Source organism: Natator depressus, chromosome 4 (genome assembly GCF_965152275.1).
Source record: "Natator depressus isolate rNatDep1 chromosome 4, rNatDep2.hap1, whole genome shotgun sequence".
NCBI classification, from domain to species: Eukaryota; Metazoa; Chordata; order Testudines; family Cheloniidae; genus Natator; species Natator depressus.
Genome location: NC_134237.1, coordinates 102,388,420 through 102,406,579, shown reverse-complemented (window position 1 = coordinate 102,406,579; position 18,160 = coordinate 102,388,420). Strand labels below are relative to the sequence as shown.

General features: G+C 40.4%; 1 protein-coding gene across 6 annotated transcripts in view; it reads left to right on the top strand.

Annotated features, from left to right (window-relative positions):
• The window catches only part of PCDH7 (protocadherin 7), a 603,373-nt gene that overhangs the window by 226,318 nt on the left and 358,895 nt on the right, over window positions 1-18,160 (top strand). For 2 of the 6 annotated variants that reach the window (XM_074951571.1, XM_074951569.1), the window contains exon 3: window positions 718-774. The exons of the other annotated variants lie outside the window; for them this stretch is intronic. In XM_074951571.1, the coding sequence (XP_074807672.1) occupies window positions 718-774 (57 nt within the window). The remainder of the gene's footprint in view (window positions 1-717; window positions 775-18,160) is intronic. 6 annotated transcript variants of the gene reach the window in all.

Genomic DNA, 18,160 nt, shown 5'->3' with positions numbered 1-18,160 from the left:
TCACTAAATCAGAATGTTATACTAGTATTTGGCAGCGGATTGAGTGTTTGATAGTCACTAATGAAATATTTACTCCCTTTTCTTCATCCCTGTAGACTTTTTCTTATCATGGTTGAATTTTCACTTTATTAACATGTAGTCCAGAAGAGGTCAATTTATTATTACTGCAGCTATGACTAAGGAATATCTATCACTTATAGCAGTGGCTCTCAACCTTTCCAGACTACTGTACCCCTTTCAGGAGTCTGATTTGTCTTATGTACCCCAAGTGTAACCTCCTTTAAAAACTACTTGCTTACAAAATCAGATATAAAAATAAAGTGTCAGCACACTATTACTGAAAATTTACTTACTTTCTCATTTTCCCATATAATTATAAAACAAATCAATTGGAATACAAATATTGTACAGTACTTACATTTCAGTTTATAGAATATAAAGCAGTATAAACAAGTCATTGTCTGAAATTTTAGTTTTTACTGACTTTGCTAGTGCTTTTTATGTAGCCTGTTGTAAAACATGGCAAATATCTAGATGAGTTGATGTACCCCCTGGATGACCTCTGTGTAACCCCAGGAGTATCCGTACCCCTGGTTGAGAACCACTGACTTATAGTATAGTATACCTTCAGCAGTGCATGTCCTTGGTCTGAATTATACAGAAATATTATATGTTTGTAATATGCCTGTAAATGTGAATGCTAACTAAATTTTACAGGTGCTGCTACCAGACTTGCCAACTCTCCTGATTTTATCACGAGTCTCACAGTATTTGGTGTGTGCACCTTTTGTGGTTTTTTTTCTTTTTAGTTGGCTTTTCAGTTCATTGTCAAGATTGTTGGCATTAAATGTGCACAGGAACAACACTATGATGCACAAAGCCTGAATTAAGGTCCTAAACTCCTTATACAATTAATGGGGGGAGATATTGCATGAGAATGGGATCCACAAAAGCCAGGGGAGCTGCCTATGCTAGCCAATGGGAGACACCAGCCAGAGGGGTGTGTGCTAAGCCCCAAACCTATCTCAGGCTGTGGAGTGGTGTGATCAATTAATGGAAACCCACTACTTGGAGTTAGGTGCCTACCTTGCTCCCCACAAAAGGGGCATAGTGGGGAGGAGGTGGTGGTGTTGCCCATTTTATAATGTTTAGCCCAGCGGTCATAGCACTCACCTGGGATGTTGGAGACCCAGGTTCAACTCCCCCCTCTCTACTAGAGAGAGAGAAGGAAGTTCCCCTGTTCAAATCCTAACTCTCAGGAGAGCATGTGTTAATCTCTGAGATATTCTGACGAGAGGCTCCCTCAATCTTCTATTGAAGCTGTTTCACTATGGATTAATAATGCAAGTGAGATTGGAGCAAGGGGGGAACCACATCCTGGATTCCCACCTGCCAGTTGGGTGCCCGAACCACTGGGATACAGAGTCATGAGTTCTCTCTCACACCCAGTGATGGTGCCACTGTAGATTGTCATTGGGCTGGGCTGGGCTGATTCTGTAGTCCAGTGGTTAGGGCACCCATGGGGGGCGGGAGGGTAAGGGGTCTCCATTCTCCCCCTTTGGAGGACAGGGAGGGAATTGAACATGGGTCTCCTATATCTGAGGTGAGTGCTCTCTAACCCCCGAGAAAAAAGTGACAAGGTGGGCACCACCATCTCCTCCTCCTCCATCTGAATTTTGAATGAGAACCAATCCAGGTAGTGGCCTCTGAGCAAACCTACTGGGTCAGGGTCTGTACACAAGGTGAGTGGCCAAATGCCTAAGTTCCCCTAGTTCATGAATTGCTCTGGGGCTTAAGCAGGATATATCCAAATACCTAGAGAAAAGCAGCAGTATGCAAGCCCCAAGGATTTAAATTAAGCATGTCGGAACTATTACAGTGGAAAGTTAGCCACTGAATGAGTTTAGGCACCTACAGGATTTGGTGGTAGCCAGGCAGGAATTTCGTGAATCACAGTATGTTATGCATGGGGACATAGGCACCTGGGTCTGGAGTTTTTCTTTGTGGCTCATACCCTTAGCCAAAAGGAGCATGATCAGTGATAGTTAGCACAGCTTCATAAACCTATTATGCCATAAAAGTATAAGTGCATTCTTCGCCAGTGACTGGTTGGCGGACAAAATCAATGTAGTGATTTTAATTTATCTAGACTTTAGTAACATTTCAGCCAGACCTGCACGGAAACAACCTAGAAATTAGAAAGAAGTTGGCTGCTTAAGAATTCTGCACTGTGGATACCAAATTAGCTGATGTGCTGTAAGTAAAGAATAATTATAATTTGGCTTTGGATGTGAGTTAACAGGTCAGACTCTTATATTAATAAGTTTCTGATCATTATATCAGATGTTCTGTAATTCAAATAAAGAGTAAAGAAAACAGTGATGGGAAAAATCTGTTTTCCTATAAAGTCTTCAGTTAAAACAGGAAAAAAAAAAAAGGAAATATCTGTTCAGGGAGGGGGAATGGATAGTATATATCTATAGCAGAAGCTTCTTAAATATGATAGACAGCTGTACTAGCCAAGGAATTCTCCTCTAGGGCCCCAGTATCCATTGCTGCAGACTGTTTCCCAAGCTCTAGTAACCAAGCATGAAAGGAAAGAGAAAGATGCTGAGTCTTCTTTTTCAGCGTCTCTCCTCCCCTGGGTAACAACCTTCCTAGATAGAAATGAACTTTCCAGTGTACATGCCAGCCCCTTTTTTTGTACATTTTTGGGGCTCTCCAGAAGGCACAAAAAAGATGAGTGCCATCACTATCTGCAGCTGGCATTAAGAAAGGAAAAGAAATTAAAGTGATTTAAAAACAGCTTGGAACTAAAAACTTTAAACATTCAGCATCATAGCTTCAGAGCAATCTGCTATGCTTGTATGCTTTGCAGACAAAAGGCTGAATTAAAGCTTTGTTGCTTAAGAAAAGGAATTGGTAACTGTCTCCCAATTCAGCTTTTGAAGTAAAATAAAATGTCAAAGCTACCCAAACTTTTTCTGGAGAGCAATTGAGTGCCAGGGCTGATCTGAAGGAGTAAGACAGCTTCTATTAGGTATTTCATCACTAGAAGAGTTTTAGAAACCAAAATCAAATATGATAACCCTATATCATCCTCTGCCAGGCTGGCAACCAAGATATACAGGTGCCTGGGTTACTTTTAAGTTTTATTTTTGCCTAAACAATTACATTGACATTGAATGTACAACTGTTCCCTGAAAATGACAGTAAAAAATTCCATTGTGAGCTTGAAAATTTACTGTCAATGATTCCCATATTGAATAGCCTCAGTTTATACTTAGATTTTTTTATTATTATTATTCCTAACTGCCTGGCCTAAAAACTTAGTCTGGACTCTTTTGTTCCTGTGCATTATCACCAGTAATAAAGGTTCTACAGGATGAATTATATGCACCCAATGGTTTGAAACTATGTCCTTGCTAACACATGTTCAACATCAGTGAGTGGGGTTACCCAGGTGTAACTGATTGCAATACATAGTTCTGTTGATAATGCTTAAATAAAGCACATAATTCAGCTAATTCTCTTACCTGTGCTTGCCCTGTAGGGCTAATAGGAGTAAATAGTAATGAAACCCTACCTGACAAAAATAAGTTATGTCTTCACTGCAAAGTTAAACTTGGATGATTGGCACCTGGGTTAGCCTAGCCCAGGTATGAGCATTTCCACAGCAAAGTCTTAGTCATGTTACCCCGTCCTTACTCTTTTTGCATTTGCCTGTGTGGGCGGGGCGGGGAACATCCCGTGGTTCTTTGAGCTGACACACCTGAGGATTCTTTCCCAGTGAATTGTCAATTGCATGGGAAGTTGTCGTCCTCCAGGGAGAATTGTGAAAAGGTCATTAGAGGACTACCAGCAGTATTTCCTTGAATTCTGTCTGCAAAGTGGGTATGTTCCAGCCCAAGTGAAGGCAGCACCCAAACTCTAGATGAATAAACCAGCCTGGATTTAAAGCATCTTCAGACCTGGGCAAGGGGTTTTTCTTTGGAGGGGTGGGTGGGAATAGAGCTAAAACCTGGGCAAGTACCCAGGTTAACTCTGCAGTGAAGACATACCTAAAGTGAATTAGACACTATGGGTATGTGTACACTGTATTTAAAACCTGTGGCTGGCTTGTGCCAGCTGATTCAGGCTAAGGGGCTGTTTAATTCCCATGTAGACATTTTGGGCTCAGGCTGCAGCTTGAGCTCTGGACACTCCTACCTGGCAGGGTCCCAGAGCCTGGACCACAGCCCCAACCCAAATGTTTACACCACAGTTAAACAGCCCCTTAGCCCAAGCTCCATGGGCCTTAGTCAGCTGGCATGGGCCAGCCAATGTTTTTTAAGTGCAGTGTAGACATACCCTCAGATCCTGGATACACAGACGTAGCAGATCTGTTGAATAAAATGGCATCATTTTAATTTAATCGCTTTTCAGAGTAGAGCTGAGTTTTAAAATATATTAAAGCAACAGAAAATCTCAGCTGAAGGAGGAGTATGGCTAAATCTGGTGAAAGGGCCATGAGGGGAAAAAAGAAGCAGTTTTAAACTGTCCCCCGAATTGCTCAGAACTGCCCTTTCAGCAGTAGTGTATGGATCTGAAGCCTCTTGTAATCTTCACTTTCTATTATAAAAAATTAAGGTCTTTTTTGTAGTAGTAGGGAAAAAAAGTAGACCTCCTTAAACACTTCAGTTTCTCCTATCACTGCATAAGACAAGAGTGTATGTCTGAGAGAAGAGGTAGGGGGCACATCAGGACCGGCGCTAGGCATCAGCAAAGCAAGCACTTGCTTGGGGTGGCATATTTCCAGGGGCTGCATTCCGGCCAGCCTTTTTTTGGGGGGGAGGGCAGTTGCGTTCTCAGAGCTGCGCCACTTAGACGGGGTGAGGATGCCGTGCCCCCTGCTGCAGCAGGAAGGGGAAGCCCCAGCCCCGGGATGCTGAGCTGCCAGGGCCCAGCCGCTACCTGGGGAGGAGAGGGCTAGTCCTTCCGGGGCTGCGCTGCCTTGTGCCACCCCTTATATTGGGGCTTCTCTGCGTGGCCGGGGGCTGGGGAGGGGGTAAAGCCCCTGCAGGTGCCGGGAGAAGGTGACATCACTCGCTCCACTTCCAGCGCCACCTGCGACCCCCAGCCCCACCTGAGCTTGGGGCGGCAAAAAACCTAGAGCCAGCCCTGCATATAATAAAATAAGCTGAGACAAAACACAGATGCTGTCCAAGTGCAGCAGTGTTTAATTAAATAAGAAAGTTTAATTTCTTATGTGAACTGTACCGTCTGCTTTGTATGGGCAGATTGCAGGGGTTATTACAGTGGCATCTCTTCACCTGTTCTGGTGCTTACCAGGTGTGTTTTTGCACATGAAAGTAGGCAGTCAACAGGGAAAGTATGCACACGCTTTTGCTGGAGATAGTGGTTAGAATCATAGAATCATAGAATATCAGGGTTGGAAGGGACCTCAGGAGGTCATCTAGTCCAACCCCCTGCTCAAAGCAGGACCAATCCCCAATTAAATCATCCCAGCCAGGGCTTTGTCAAGCCTGACCTTAAAAACTTCCAAGGAAGGAGATTCTACCACCTCCCTAGGTAACGCATTCCAGTGTTTCACCACCCTCCTAGTGAAAAAGTTTTTCCTAATATCCAACCTAAACCTCCCCCACTGCAACTTGAGACCATTACTCCTTGTCCTGTCCTCTTCTACCACTGAGAATAGTCGAGAACCATCCTCTCTGGAACCACCTCTCAGGTAGTTGAAAGCAGCTATCAAATCCCTTCTCATTCTTCTCTTCTGCAGACTAAACAATCCCAGTTCCCTCAGCCCCTCCTCATATGTCATGTGCTCCATCCCCCTAATCATTTTTGTTGCCCTCCGCTGGACTCTCTCCAATTTATCCACATCCTTCTTGTAGTATGGGGCCCAAAACTGGACACAGTACTCCAGATGAGGCCTCCCCAATGTCGAATAGAGGGGAACGATTACGTCCCTCGATCTGCTCGCTATGCCCCTACTTATACATCCCAAAATGCCATTGGCCGTCTTGGCAACAAGGGCACACTGCTGACTCATATCCAGCTTCTCATCCACTGTCACTCCTAGGTCCTTTTCCGCAGAACTGCTGCCTAGCCATTCGGTCCCTAGTCTGTAGCGGTGCATTGGGTTCTTCCGTCCTAAGTGCAGGACCCTGCACTTATACTTATTGAACCTCATCAGATTTCTTTTGGCCCAATTCTCCAATTTGTCTAGGTCCCTCTGTATCCTATCCCTCCCCTCCAGCGTATCTACCACTCCTCCTAGTTTAGTATCATCTGCAAATTTGCTGAGGGTGCAATCCACACCATCCTCCAGATCATTTATGAAGATATTGAACAAAACCGGCCCCAGGACCGACCCCTGGGGCACTCCACTTGACATTGGCTGCCAACTAGACATGGAGCCATTGATCACTACCCATTGAGCCCGACAATCTAGCCAACTTTCTACCCACCTTATAGTGCATTCATCCAGCCCATACTTCTTTAACTTGCTGACAAGAATACTGTGGGAGACCGTGTCAAAAGCTTTGCTAAAGTCAAGAAACAATACATCCACTGCTTTCCCTTCACCCACAGAACCAGTAATCTCATCATAGAAGGCGATTAGATTAGTCAGGCATGACCTTCCCTTGGTGAATCCATGCTGACTGTTCCTGATCATTCTTTGACTTTCTTCAACCTTTAGTGTGATACTTTTTGTCAACTAAGATGGGTTATTTCCAGAAAGTTGGAAAACTGTGTCTGTAAATATAACTCTCAGCTGAATAATGCAATTCACTTGCTTTCACTTTTTATAACTGTATATTTAGATGTAGAATAATCTTAATATTGAAAGATGTTTTAAAAATATAAATTACTTGTCAATAAGATGAAGATATTTAAACACTATGTTTATACATGGAACTTGTCTATATCGTATCGTTTACATGATTGCCTATATTTTTACAATGAAAATGACTTAACCAGAGCTGGGAAAACAGTTCAATTATTGTATACTCATGGACATAACTATATGGGCTATTAATTGCTGGAGAGGCCCAAAGTAATCATATTTGTGATCCCTAAATACACTGACATAAATGCTGGCATAGTATTTATCTGATTTATGCACATTTATACAATTATAATCAGCTTCATTTTTAAAGTGTTTGATTTATCTTTTCTTCTCTGTAATATTTTATGGGAATGCTTTAGAGATTATTGCCAGATAAAACCAGATAAAATAAAATTTTTGTTTTTGTTGATACAGACTAACACGGCTACCCCCCTGGTACCTTAGTGAATTGTTCTTTCATTATTACATTTCTAACTGCTGTTATCACAGAAAATGATGTGGCAACATCAGCACACAGCACACCTTACCTCACTGGGCAAGCTGCAGTTACGCCTTGTATGATCCACTATACAATAGGCACACGTGAACAATTCTGGCTCCTAGAAGGGAACCACAAAGTGCAATAGTTTATGACCGAAGCTTAGCTTCTACTATTCCGATAGAATTGACTCTGTATTAAAGAACATATTGGGTTTTTTTTTGCCATTTTATGGATAAACTCCAAACAGAATAAGGATTTGGTCCATAAACAAACTTGTATGATATTACTATGCACAGTATAGGTTTTCAAACGATAATACTTGCTCATTTCTGTAAAAAAAATCCTGCTTTGACTCAGAGTTTAAGGTGTTATAAATAGAAGCTTAAAATGGTTATTACATCTTAAAATACAATATCATTATAAATATTTTGCTGCTTATTTATCAACTGTGACAATTAATGCAGATAATACTAATTAAAGCTAGATGTAGGCAGTGACTTTGTTTTCTCGTTGTTAGAGAGAATTGATTCTTTTGAAGAACTAATACAGTAAGGTAAGAAATTAATGATATTGATGCATTTTAAAGCATCTAATTTAAATTGCAATTCCAAGTACAATTGTGATAGTACTGAATGTTATGGGAAAAGACTCTCCTGAAGAACTAACGCAGTGCACAAAACCCTAAAGACAAACATTGTTGCCATTTTATAATTCCTTTTGAAATAATTTGTCTATAAAATTTCAGCTACGGAGTCTGATACTCCTCCTATTGATGTCAATAGCAAAACTCCCATTGGCTTCAATAAGGAATGATCAAAACCACAGGCAAGAATTCTCCCCTTTGGTCTACACTCTTGATATCCTATTCACAGAGTAGGTTTTTGTAGTATTATGTACTTGTTTACCGCATGGAACTCCCATTGACTCAATACAAGTTCTGTGCAGTGAATAAGTGCAATATTTGTGATAGAGACCCACATTGCAGATTATAGATCAGAAGTGTGGATTAGAGAGGAGAAATTAGTTTTCCTTATATATCTTATTAGGAGAAAATTTCACAAATTTGAATTGTATATTGCATTATGTGTCTGCATCTGGCATGATGTCTTAAATACATCAGTGTTTTCATAATTCTATTTGGATTAGATTAGATAATTGAGAAGTGACTATAGATTTCTTGAGTTATTAAGGAAGCCACCTAGATTCTCCTGCTAACATGAAACTAAATAACTCCTCAATAACAACCAGTACTTTAAAATTTTAATTGTATATATAAAAGGGATGATGATGGAACATACATAGCACACTAAGCAATCTTATAAATATTTTTTGTAACCCTCCTCCACCTCCTTTAACCCTATGTACTGTTTGCTGTCATTCATTGTATTATGTTCAAATTTAGATCGTAAACTCTTCAGGGAAGGGATCATGCCTTTTTTATGTACTGGAAAGTGCACTTTGGGTGCTATATGAACCATTAACACTGTCTTGGATGCTTTAGAATCTTGTTTTCTTTCTATTGGAATTGGATGTTGAAATAGAAATGCCATTGATAGAGAAAAAGACAGGTTAGAAAGTATTAATGAGTTATGAGTGTGCTTCCTTTTTCTTGCTATCAGACACTACTTCTCAAGAACAGAACTTATTACAGTAATAAATATTTCCTTTAGCTGTGAGAGATTCCCCTCCATGCTGCTTAAAATTGAACAGTGGTGGTTTGCTTACACTCAGAGAGGGTTCAATTTTCATTGTACCCTTTAACGTGACTGATGTTATGGGGCAGTTATGAAAGTGTAAATGTGATGTGCTCAAGGATCAGATCAGGGAATAGGTCATTTTTCTGGTTACTCTTGAAGCTTTAATTCTAACAAAGCTACACATGTGATTTGATGATGTCAAACTGTATGTCATAAAAATACTTTCATTAAGAATACGGAGTCAGCTACACATGCAAGCCTGAGAGGGAGAAGTTGGTGTTGATTTGGGAATACCATTTCATCATGCTGATGTGCTTAACAAAGTAAACCCACAGAGAATTGTGTATATGTGATGGGTTGTGTTTCTATGGCAAGCCATTTTGTATGTCTGTGATATTTCCAAATTCGGTATACGCTGTCTGTGAAACAGCTGGGGAATGGAGTAAACAACTACGAACTGGGAACGTGCCTGGACAAGGACCCCTTTAACACCATGTGTACTAAACTGCTCCCTGGGAACAACAGACTAACTTAAAAGCTTGATAGTAAAGTCATTAAACTGATGGCTAAGGATGCCAGCTTCAAGAAGGTGAAATAGCGCTTATGGCACCTAGAGCAATGTGGGAAGAATGCTAAATCTCCCCCTCAATACTTAAGCAACTTGGCCTATGAGTCACCTAAAAGCAGAGCCAGTCTCTATGCTGCAGGCTGGTTGCTAGATAAGGGAACTCAGACACATTATCTGGAGGTAGAGCAAGACCAGACAGGTTAGTTGAGGGGGTGAAACAGTCTTGGTTGAACTGAACACTTTATGATTTATTATGTCTATATAAACTTTATCAGGCGCAGTAGAGAACTTCAAATCTGTGTGCTGAGATGTGTGCGAGCTTTAGACTGTGCCTAAAGTTTTGTGATTTACATTCATTTTACTGATTATCTCGTTTCTCTTTTGAACACACTTCTTTTTATTTAAGATAATTTGGAATTATTAAATAATTGCAGTATAATAGCTATGAGATGTGGGGGAAAATGTAAACAATTCTTGGACTTCATCCTGGGTTTTCAGTCTCACACTCAGACCAGAGGATCTTATCTAACAAGGTGCTGTCATCATTCTTGCTGCAGTCAGACAGAAACACAGAAAAGCCTAACTAAAAAGGAGGAAACCCAGGCTGTGAGAGAACAGGTGACAGAAATATCTTTATAAAAGTGGTTGCTGATATTATGGGAACACATGAGACTGAGAGGGAGATCATAGAAATTGGCATCTAATGTCTTTCTCTTCACCTTGACTTCTGATGTCATATTGTTATTCACAAAGCTATCAGTTACTGAGAACCCAACTAAAATGTTGCATGCTCTGACATACAGGGGAGTCAACATCCCACATTGAGCCAGACTAGGATACGGATCTGGATGTCTCATTCTGGAGTGCAGTCCATACCAGTGAGGTGTTGACACCACCAGCCCGGCAACCCTGAGCGTCTTATAGTGCTTTGCTGTTGTAGCTCCCAACCAGGGCTGCTCACCTAGATTGTGTCTGTGCTCTGGCTACAGCCCTGGCTCAGCAACGCTGACCTCAGCAACCGGTCAGTCACTCCAGTCACCATATGGCTTCCACCAGCCTTGGTGACTGCTCACAGGGTGACCCTGACATGCTCCTAGTCCTGAATTTTCCCAAAACATGTGTTCTGCATGCCCAGCGCTGTCCTGGCCAGTTCAGATATTAGGTCTGTTGCCCCTGTAAAGGGTCCGTATTCAACAGTTTGCTACTTTAACTGGAGTTACCAAACAGTTCAGTTTAAATGAAACACTGGATTAGTTTAGATTAAAAATAAAACAAGTTTCTCTCTGGAGAGAGGTTTTAAGCAAGTACAAGTATAAGGTATTAAAGTCAGAAATAGTTACAAGAGAAATGCTTTCTAGCAACTAAAACTCAACAGGCTAGACTTGATTCAAAATAAAATCCTTCCCACAGGTTTCCAGCAACATGGCTGACCAAATTCTCATGTCAGGCTCTTCCCCCAAATCAAAGGACGAGAAAGAGAGACACACACACAGACCTCACAACCTTGGGATTTTCTTCCCTGATTGTTTTTTTGTTTTTATTTTTTTTAAATAGTCCAGTTAACTTTTGAAATGAATTCTTTTGTGGGTTACCCCAAAGCAAAGTTTTCTTCAAACAGTATAGGAAGCAACATGGAGTCTATGGCGAAGGAATCGCCATGATCTTCTCACCTGTGTTTGCTGAAATGCAAACTTGCTTTGTCTCCTGCCATCTCCTTTCCCTGCTGTCCTGAGGACCCTCTTTACTACCTGTACGTAAAATGAGGTAAACACACTTCTTTATTCAGGATACTTGTGCTTGGGCAGAGCTACATGGTTTTGAACCTGTGCTAAGAACATCATACGGGGGATTTCATACATTTACATATAATGTTGCTACATACATTTCACAATGATATTATTGATCAGCAAGCTATTAGTTTTCAAATGATCTCTCACAAGGCATATTCTGTACAAAGATTATTACAATAGTGTGTAAGGTATGAATACAGGGATATATCTGGTCACAATGGAATTTTCTGGAGTGTGAGCATTTGAAACTGTTTGGTGGTAAGGTGCTCCCAGAGCCCACCACAGCTAGAATCTGAACCCTGAATTAATCTACATGTCATCTGCCCATAATGTGCCAATCACGGTAGTATCTAGACATGATATACAACACAAAGGCTAATATTTTTATATCGAAATATATAATCTCCACCCCTCCAGAGATGTTGGTGGGCCATTCAGCAGTCATGGTTATTCTTAAACAAGAAAAGGTACACGTGACATGAGTGCTATTTAATACTCTTCACTTTACTCCTCCATCTCTAGAAAGGCTGAACAAATATTTTATAAGCCATCTGGCCTTTTATTTGAAAGGAGGCGTGCTACAGTAGTAACACTTACACAGGCCATTAGGCCCATAAACGGGATTCAAAGATGCAAAGGATTTCCATTTCTGTCAAACGATCCCTTTAGCAATCAGTGCTTCTCTTAGCAGGAATTGATACATAAACTAATTGTTCCTGGCGTATTCTCCAGTTGCTGTGGAGATCTAAAGGTATATTTGTGTCTAGGATGTCAATTTTGTCTAGAAAGTCATCTCAAAATACTTTGATGTATGCATTCCTCCAATCAGTGAAGCAGTCTTCTGTTTGTAACATTGCATTTCCTATATATATATGTATTTAAATTCCAACTTTTTTCATTCTTCTTGAGGTCTATTATAATCCAAATAGTACTTGTTGAGTTAGTCTCTCTTTGATCCACAGTAGACTTATTCATACTGAAACAATTTTAAAATCTCATCTAGGTTTTTGCTTTTGTTTACTAGATTTGGATAAACATTTGAATACACAAAAACAAGTCCGCTTTTGACTTCATTGATTTCGTTGAGATGACAATAGTCTCCTGACATACCAGAAAAAGAGCACAAAAACTTGTTCTTGTGTGTAATAAAATTATGCAGGGGCAAATGCAGTCTTGTTCTTATGATGACTAGCTTTGAGTAGCTTGAGTTTTAATTTCCTTCAGTGTATTGGCTCTTCCAGCAATCTGAAGCTTTTCTTTTGATACGTTATTTATGGAGTTAACTGTCTGGCAGACTCTCCCATCAATGGAATTTAGCTTGTGGTGACAGTGATCTGAACACCTGCTCCGGTAAAGCATAAGCACTAGAGTTTTCCCTTTAGGTAACTTCCTTTCCCTATGGGGCAAGCTTTCCAGAAAGGGACCATTACCCTATTTCAGCTAACCAGAGAAATTTTAGTTATTGTGGTGGAAATTATAATATAATTACAATAAGACCAAACCTTGTTATCTGGACCTTGTAGCAGTGTATTTGAAGTATGCTGAGCCAACTTAAATGGAATAATTTAGACTGCAATGCTAAGAAGATGTGGTGTTTTTTTGTGCCTGAACTTTAGATATAAGCAGCTTTCAATTCATGAGCATTATGTTGCTGGTACAGTGTATTTCTATATAGCTCTAGATAAAACAAAGTTTAGATTAGAGATATTGTTTGCTATGGGCTCAGTTGTGCCTTAAAGACAAAAGCCTGCATTGGGTTGGTGGTGTTACTTCCACCAGTGGAATCTGCAGGTAGCCTGTGACTGAGACAGACCTGATGCCTCCTGAAGCTGTAGGGGAGGGCACTTAATGTGTTTCCTTTTAGCCAGGGCACGACTTCCTCCCTGCTCCCTTTGAGGTGACTAGTGGTATTAATCAGAGGCAGTCCTTGCACTTAAGGGAGCTGAAGAACTATGATTGTGTTCAGATATGCAATTTCATGTAGTACCTTTGGGGTCTGTTGCATTAAATCTATGAATGGTTTTATTTATGATTGGGTTCTACTCCATGGGGAAGGGTTACCACAGCTAATGGGTTACCTCTGGGAAGCTTTTTAGCATATGAATAATATTTTTGTTTTTATATTTTTTTCTGTAGTGCTTTAACTTTTTAAGAATAAATGTGCTTGCTGAGCAGGAACTGTGTGGTAACTTCACTGCTGGCAATACACTGTCCATAGCCCTCATAGAGAAAGCCAAGCACAGGTGTTGGCCTTTAGGCAGATTAGCTTGCTGGGGATATCAGTGTAAAGCAGGGCACTGTGCAGCTTTAAACCCTCCAGTCAGAAGGGAGTGGGACAATGATCCTTGCCCAGAGACAGGTGATGGCAGGAGACTTGAGGTCTGACAGCAAACTCCTGTAGTGGACCATGGTGGAGGTACAGGTGCAATTACCCTGAAAGTATGACGATGCCTACAGAAACCTGCACGATTATGTAACCCACACACCTCATGGGCGTGCTGCTCTCTCCCCCTCTAGTGGCACTGAGACCACTTAGCGATTAATGAGTCTGCTACAGCCTTAGCTAAGAGCCATAAAGCTTTTAGCTCATACAGTAGAGGCTCATGCATTTAGCTCCACAGGTCCCAGGTTTGATCCTGCCGAGCTGTCAGTGTTAACAATTGCAGCTCCTTGTGCCCTTTCTCACTGTCAGTCCTCCACAGCACCAGACACAATCTGGCCCTATCAGTATTTTAAGGCACAATGAACTGCTTAATGATAAGACACAATGTGCCAGATTGTCAGCTGATGAAATTTGGTGTCTCATCATTTGACTTCAGTAATGCTATTCAGATTTATACCAGTTGAGAATCTGGCTCTCTGTATTTCTAAAAATCCTTAAAACCAGACTAGCTGGTTGGTAGAAAGGTGAAGCCCTGAGTAGTTTTGGAGAGACATTCCTTTTGCTATCCCAATATTAGTTTGCAAAGATATCATTAAACCTATTGGTTCATAAGCAGCCTCTCTCTTTTCTATCCCAAATATTAATGGATGAAACTTGAGCATAACTAACTATATTCATTTATACTTTTTTTGTCTATATTAAATAATAAAATGATGCTGTAAATGAGCATTCACTATATTTAGATTTGATATAGCTTATGGGAAACTGCCATCAGTTGTGATTACTTAACTTTTTATTTCCAACCCATCTCCCCCATCCCTCATCTTTCTACAGCACCAGTCATCTTGGTATCTAAGCTGTGTACAGTTCAGTAATTTTAGTTTAACTCCTCAATCCTTCCAAAATTCACTTGGTGTCCTAGGCTGATCTGAACAATATCATTTAATCTCATAACTCCTGACAGGGGATTGGCAGTAAACTCTAGCAGTTGTGCAAACTCTGATGGTCGGAGCAATACAACTATGTATTACAGTGGGTGGTTCTTGGGTTTTCCAGCTATGTTATGTGGCGCAGGGAAGGGCTGGACATAAACACAAACAGTCAGCAAAGAGATTGTGGGAGGTAGCAGAAGGAGAAGTTATTAAAGCAGAATACAGAAACTCTGCATAGGAGTGAGGATAAAAAAAAGTGCATTAGCTGACTGAATTCTTTAAAACAAAATAAAACCCTAAGATGTTTACACAGTCCTGTGTTTAAAGTTTCATTTCTGTTTTTGTAGCTTTTTAGAGTTTTTCCTTTTTGCTGTTTTCCCCTCTCTTCCATGCTGTGTATTTAAAGCATTTTTGTTATGCTCTGAATTTATTATACAACACATTGGCAGCATGATTCCTTTGGGAAGCACAGATACAATCACAGTGTATTTTATAAGCACTTTTCAAACTGGTGAGCTTTTCAAATGGCCAGGAGTGGATGAGAGCCCAGAAAATGCTGAACATTTACACCAATTTTAGCCCTTCTTAGTATATTGGGGGGACGGGGCAGTGCACATGTTTCTAGAAAACAAGTAAAAATTTGTGTTAGAATATTGTTGTATTCTCCTTGTTCCCTACTTTCCCTGTCACTCCACACTTTTTGCTCTGACTCTATGGCACTGTTACACTGTGTCTGACCTTGTTTCCGATCATGTTACTCTCTGCCATAATTCTCAGTAAATAAACTGGCACTTGTTTACTAATCTTACCTCCACACTCTGCAGAGCTGCTGCATCCTGATCAATTCAGTTTTGCACAGTCCACTGCAGCTAATGCCACTAAAAAAAAATTGCTTTATTTTTTAAATTCCTCCTAGTTGATGTCTCGTCTCTTACAATTTCAAATTCTTCTCCTGACTTTTTTTCCCCTCTTGTCTCTGAGTTCTTAACTTTATTCAGTCTTGATTCTGACTGAGTTTATTGCTTCAATGTGCTTCTGTCATACAGATAATATCCTGTACTGGTGAACACATTGCCATCTCATTAGCTTGTGTCACACCCTGCAGCCCTCTTGCATTTATTCAGAAAGCCTACTAACTGTATTAATCAATTAATAATCAAGTGATTGCTAGAAATGATAAAACAAAGTAACAACAAAAATAAATTACATAGTCATGTCTATTTTAAGCATATATTAGAACAAAACAAATTATGTAGTTACTACAAAAATATGTAATTATAAATTGAAGGAAAAGCAGTATCCTATTTGGTGTACCTTTCTTTGATTATTCAAGGGATTCCCAGAGTATAAAAGTTTGATTTTTCAGAAAGTTGCAGCTTAAGGTCAATTCATAATTTGTGTGCATAGACACAGCAGTAAGAGCATACAAACTGGCCATTTGTTTGTACTCGTAAATGTTTGTGTGTTCAATTGTTGTAATTATTTGTGTAAATGTATTCAGAGTTGGGCCTTGATGTTATGAAAATGAGACCCAAAATAACCAAATTGTGTTAATAAATGGAAAAGTTATGTAATCCTGCCTGATCTAGTTCGATTGCCATATACTGAAGAATCCTGGAGCAATTCACAAATGTTTCCCATTTCATAGCACAGGTCTTTTTTCTCTGTCATCTTTCTCAAAGTACATTTTATATCTATATACTAGATGTAAATGCATATGTGTGTAACACATATGGTGGTAATATTCATGGTAAAAATGCATTTATCCTACTCCTTGACCTGCTTCACCTGCATTCTGATCAATAATTCATCTATACTGGGACCGACTAATGCTCCAAACTGCATCTAATAGCTGCCAATAAAAATTAAAAAAAAACAACAAAACGCAAATCCTGAGGATTGCCTCTGCATATTACTGTGTATTTCATGGCAACGGAGAATTGAAACCAAAGACTTTAAACAAAGACCTGGATAAACTGGTTCCACCCAGACACCTGGAACTGTGGATGGCTGGTACTAGACATCAAAAGGCAGCTACTACTAATTGTTAATGGGCTATCTTTTCCTCATTGGACAATTTCCTGATGCGTAAAGGGTGTCCCTGCTCCCAGACCCCTATTTTGTGTGTGTGAGAGAAAATAACCATATTTGGGAAAATGGGATGTGCTGAGCTTGGTTGATGGGAAATAATAAATAGGTCTAGGAGAGAGGCTAAAGATCAATCTGGATGCAGTGGTGAGAGGCTTTCACTCTGATGAGGTAGGTCAGAGACCGGACTTGCTTTTTAGAAATATAAGATTTTCCTTTGTTCTCTGTTACTAAGCTAAGGCAAAGCAAAAACCAAACTTTGCCAAGTATTAGATTAGGTATGGTGTGGGAGCCATTCATTTTATTTTGATACGGTTCCCTCTATACTTTTTAGTAAATACTGTTGCATGACTGTTTCACACACACTGCCTCTAAAAAAACCAAAATCCTGCAGTGAAAAGGAATGATACAGAGAGCAAAAAGTGTTTCTGGAGCCTACTCCCACCACATGTCAACACACACACACACACACACACACACACACACACACACAGCCTCAGACAAAAGGGCATGGGTAGAGGTTTTCTCTCCCAGTGATGTGTGTTGCAAAGGACAATGGCTGGTGCACATAAGGGGAGAAGTTGAATAACTTAAGGAAAAGACATGAGTATGAGGGGGTGAAAGTGATCATTTCCCCATGGCTCTGGGACACACATGCCAGAGAAATGAACTTCAGGAACCTTTACAAAAGCAGTGCTTCTTGGGAGGCCTCATGAGCGCTCCCTCATAGATATGATTATCTGTTGCTAATATTAGAAAAGGACAGTGCTGTCCCTTTTCATAGCTGTTACTATTGGGACCTTCTCTCCAGGCCCAGGTTGCATGTTTGTTTATTTTGGAACCCATATCTCTTCATTTGCTGTGGTTTAGTCTAGGTCATTTTCAGACATATTTTATGGAACATAAATTCCAGGACTGGCTTGAATTTCAGGTCTACAATGGCTGATCCAGATCTTAAACCCCAGAGAAAAAGCCTGGGTATAAATGATGTGTGGCATATCTCTACACTTCCTGGTATCAGATCCACACAACTGCTGTTTGATGTGTCTCAGGAAAAGCAAGTGGTGGATTAGTGTTAGATATTCCGAGACTTTACATTTCAAACCCAAATGGACAGGTATGTATGGCCTTCCTCCTCATGTAGTCCCTGTGAACCACAACTGCAGATCCACTGTCAAGTCAGGCTCAGTCTCCTGAAAGGAGAGGAGATCTTCAAAGCCTCCCAAATCAGGGAAACAGAAGGTCTCAGAGCTCCAATTACTAACAGTTCCAACTATGCTGGACTTCAATCTGTTACTGGATCAGAAACCTTTTCTTATTGAGACAACGCTAGTGAATTAATCTTTTTCTCCCTAAAGTGATAATGGC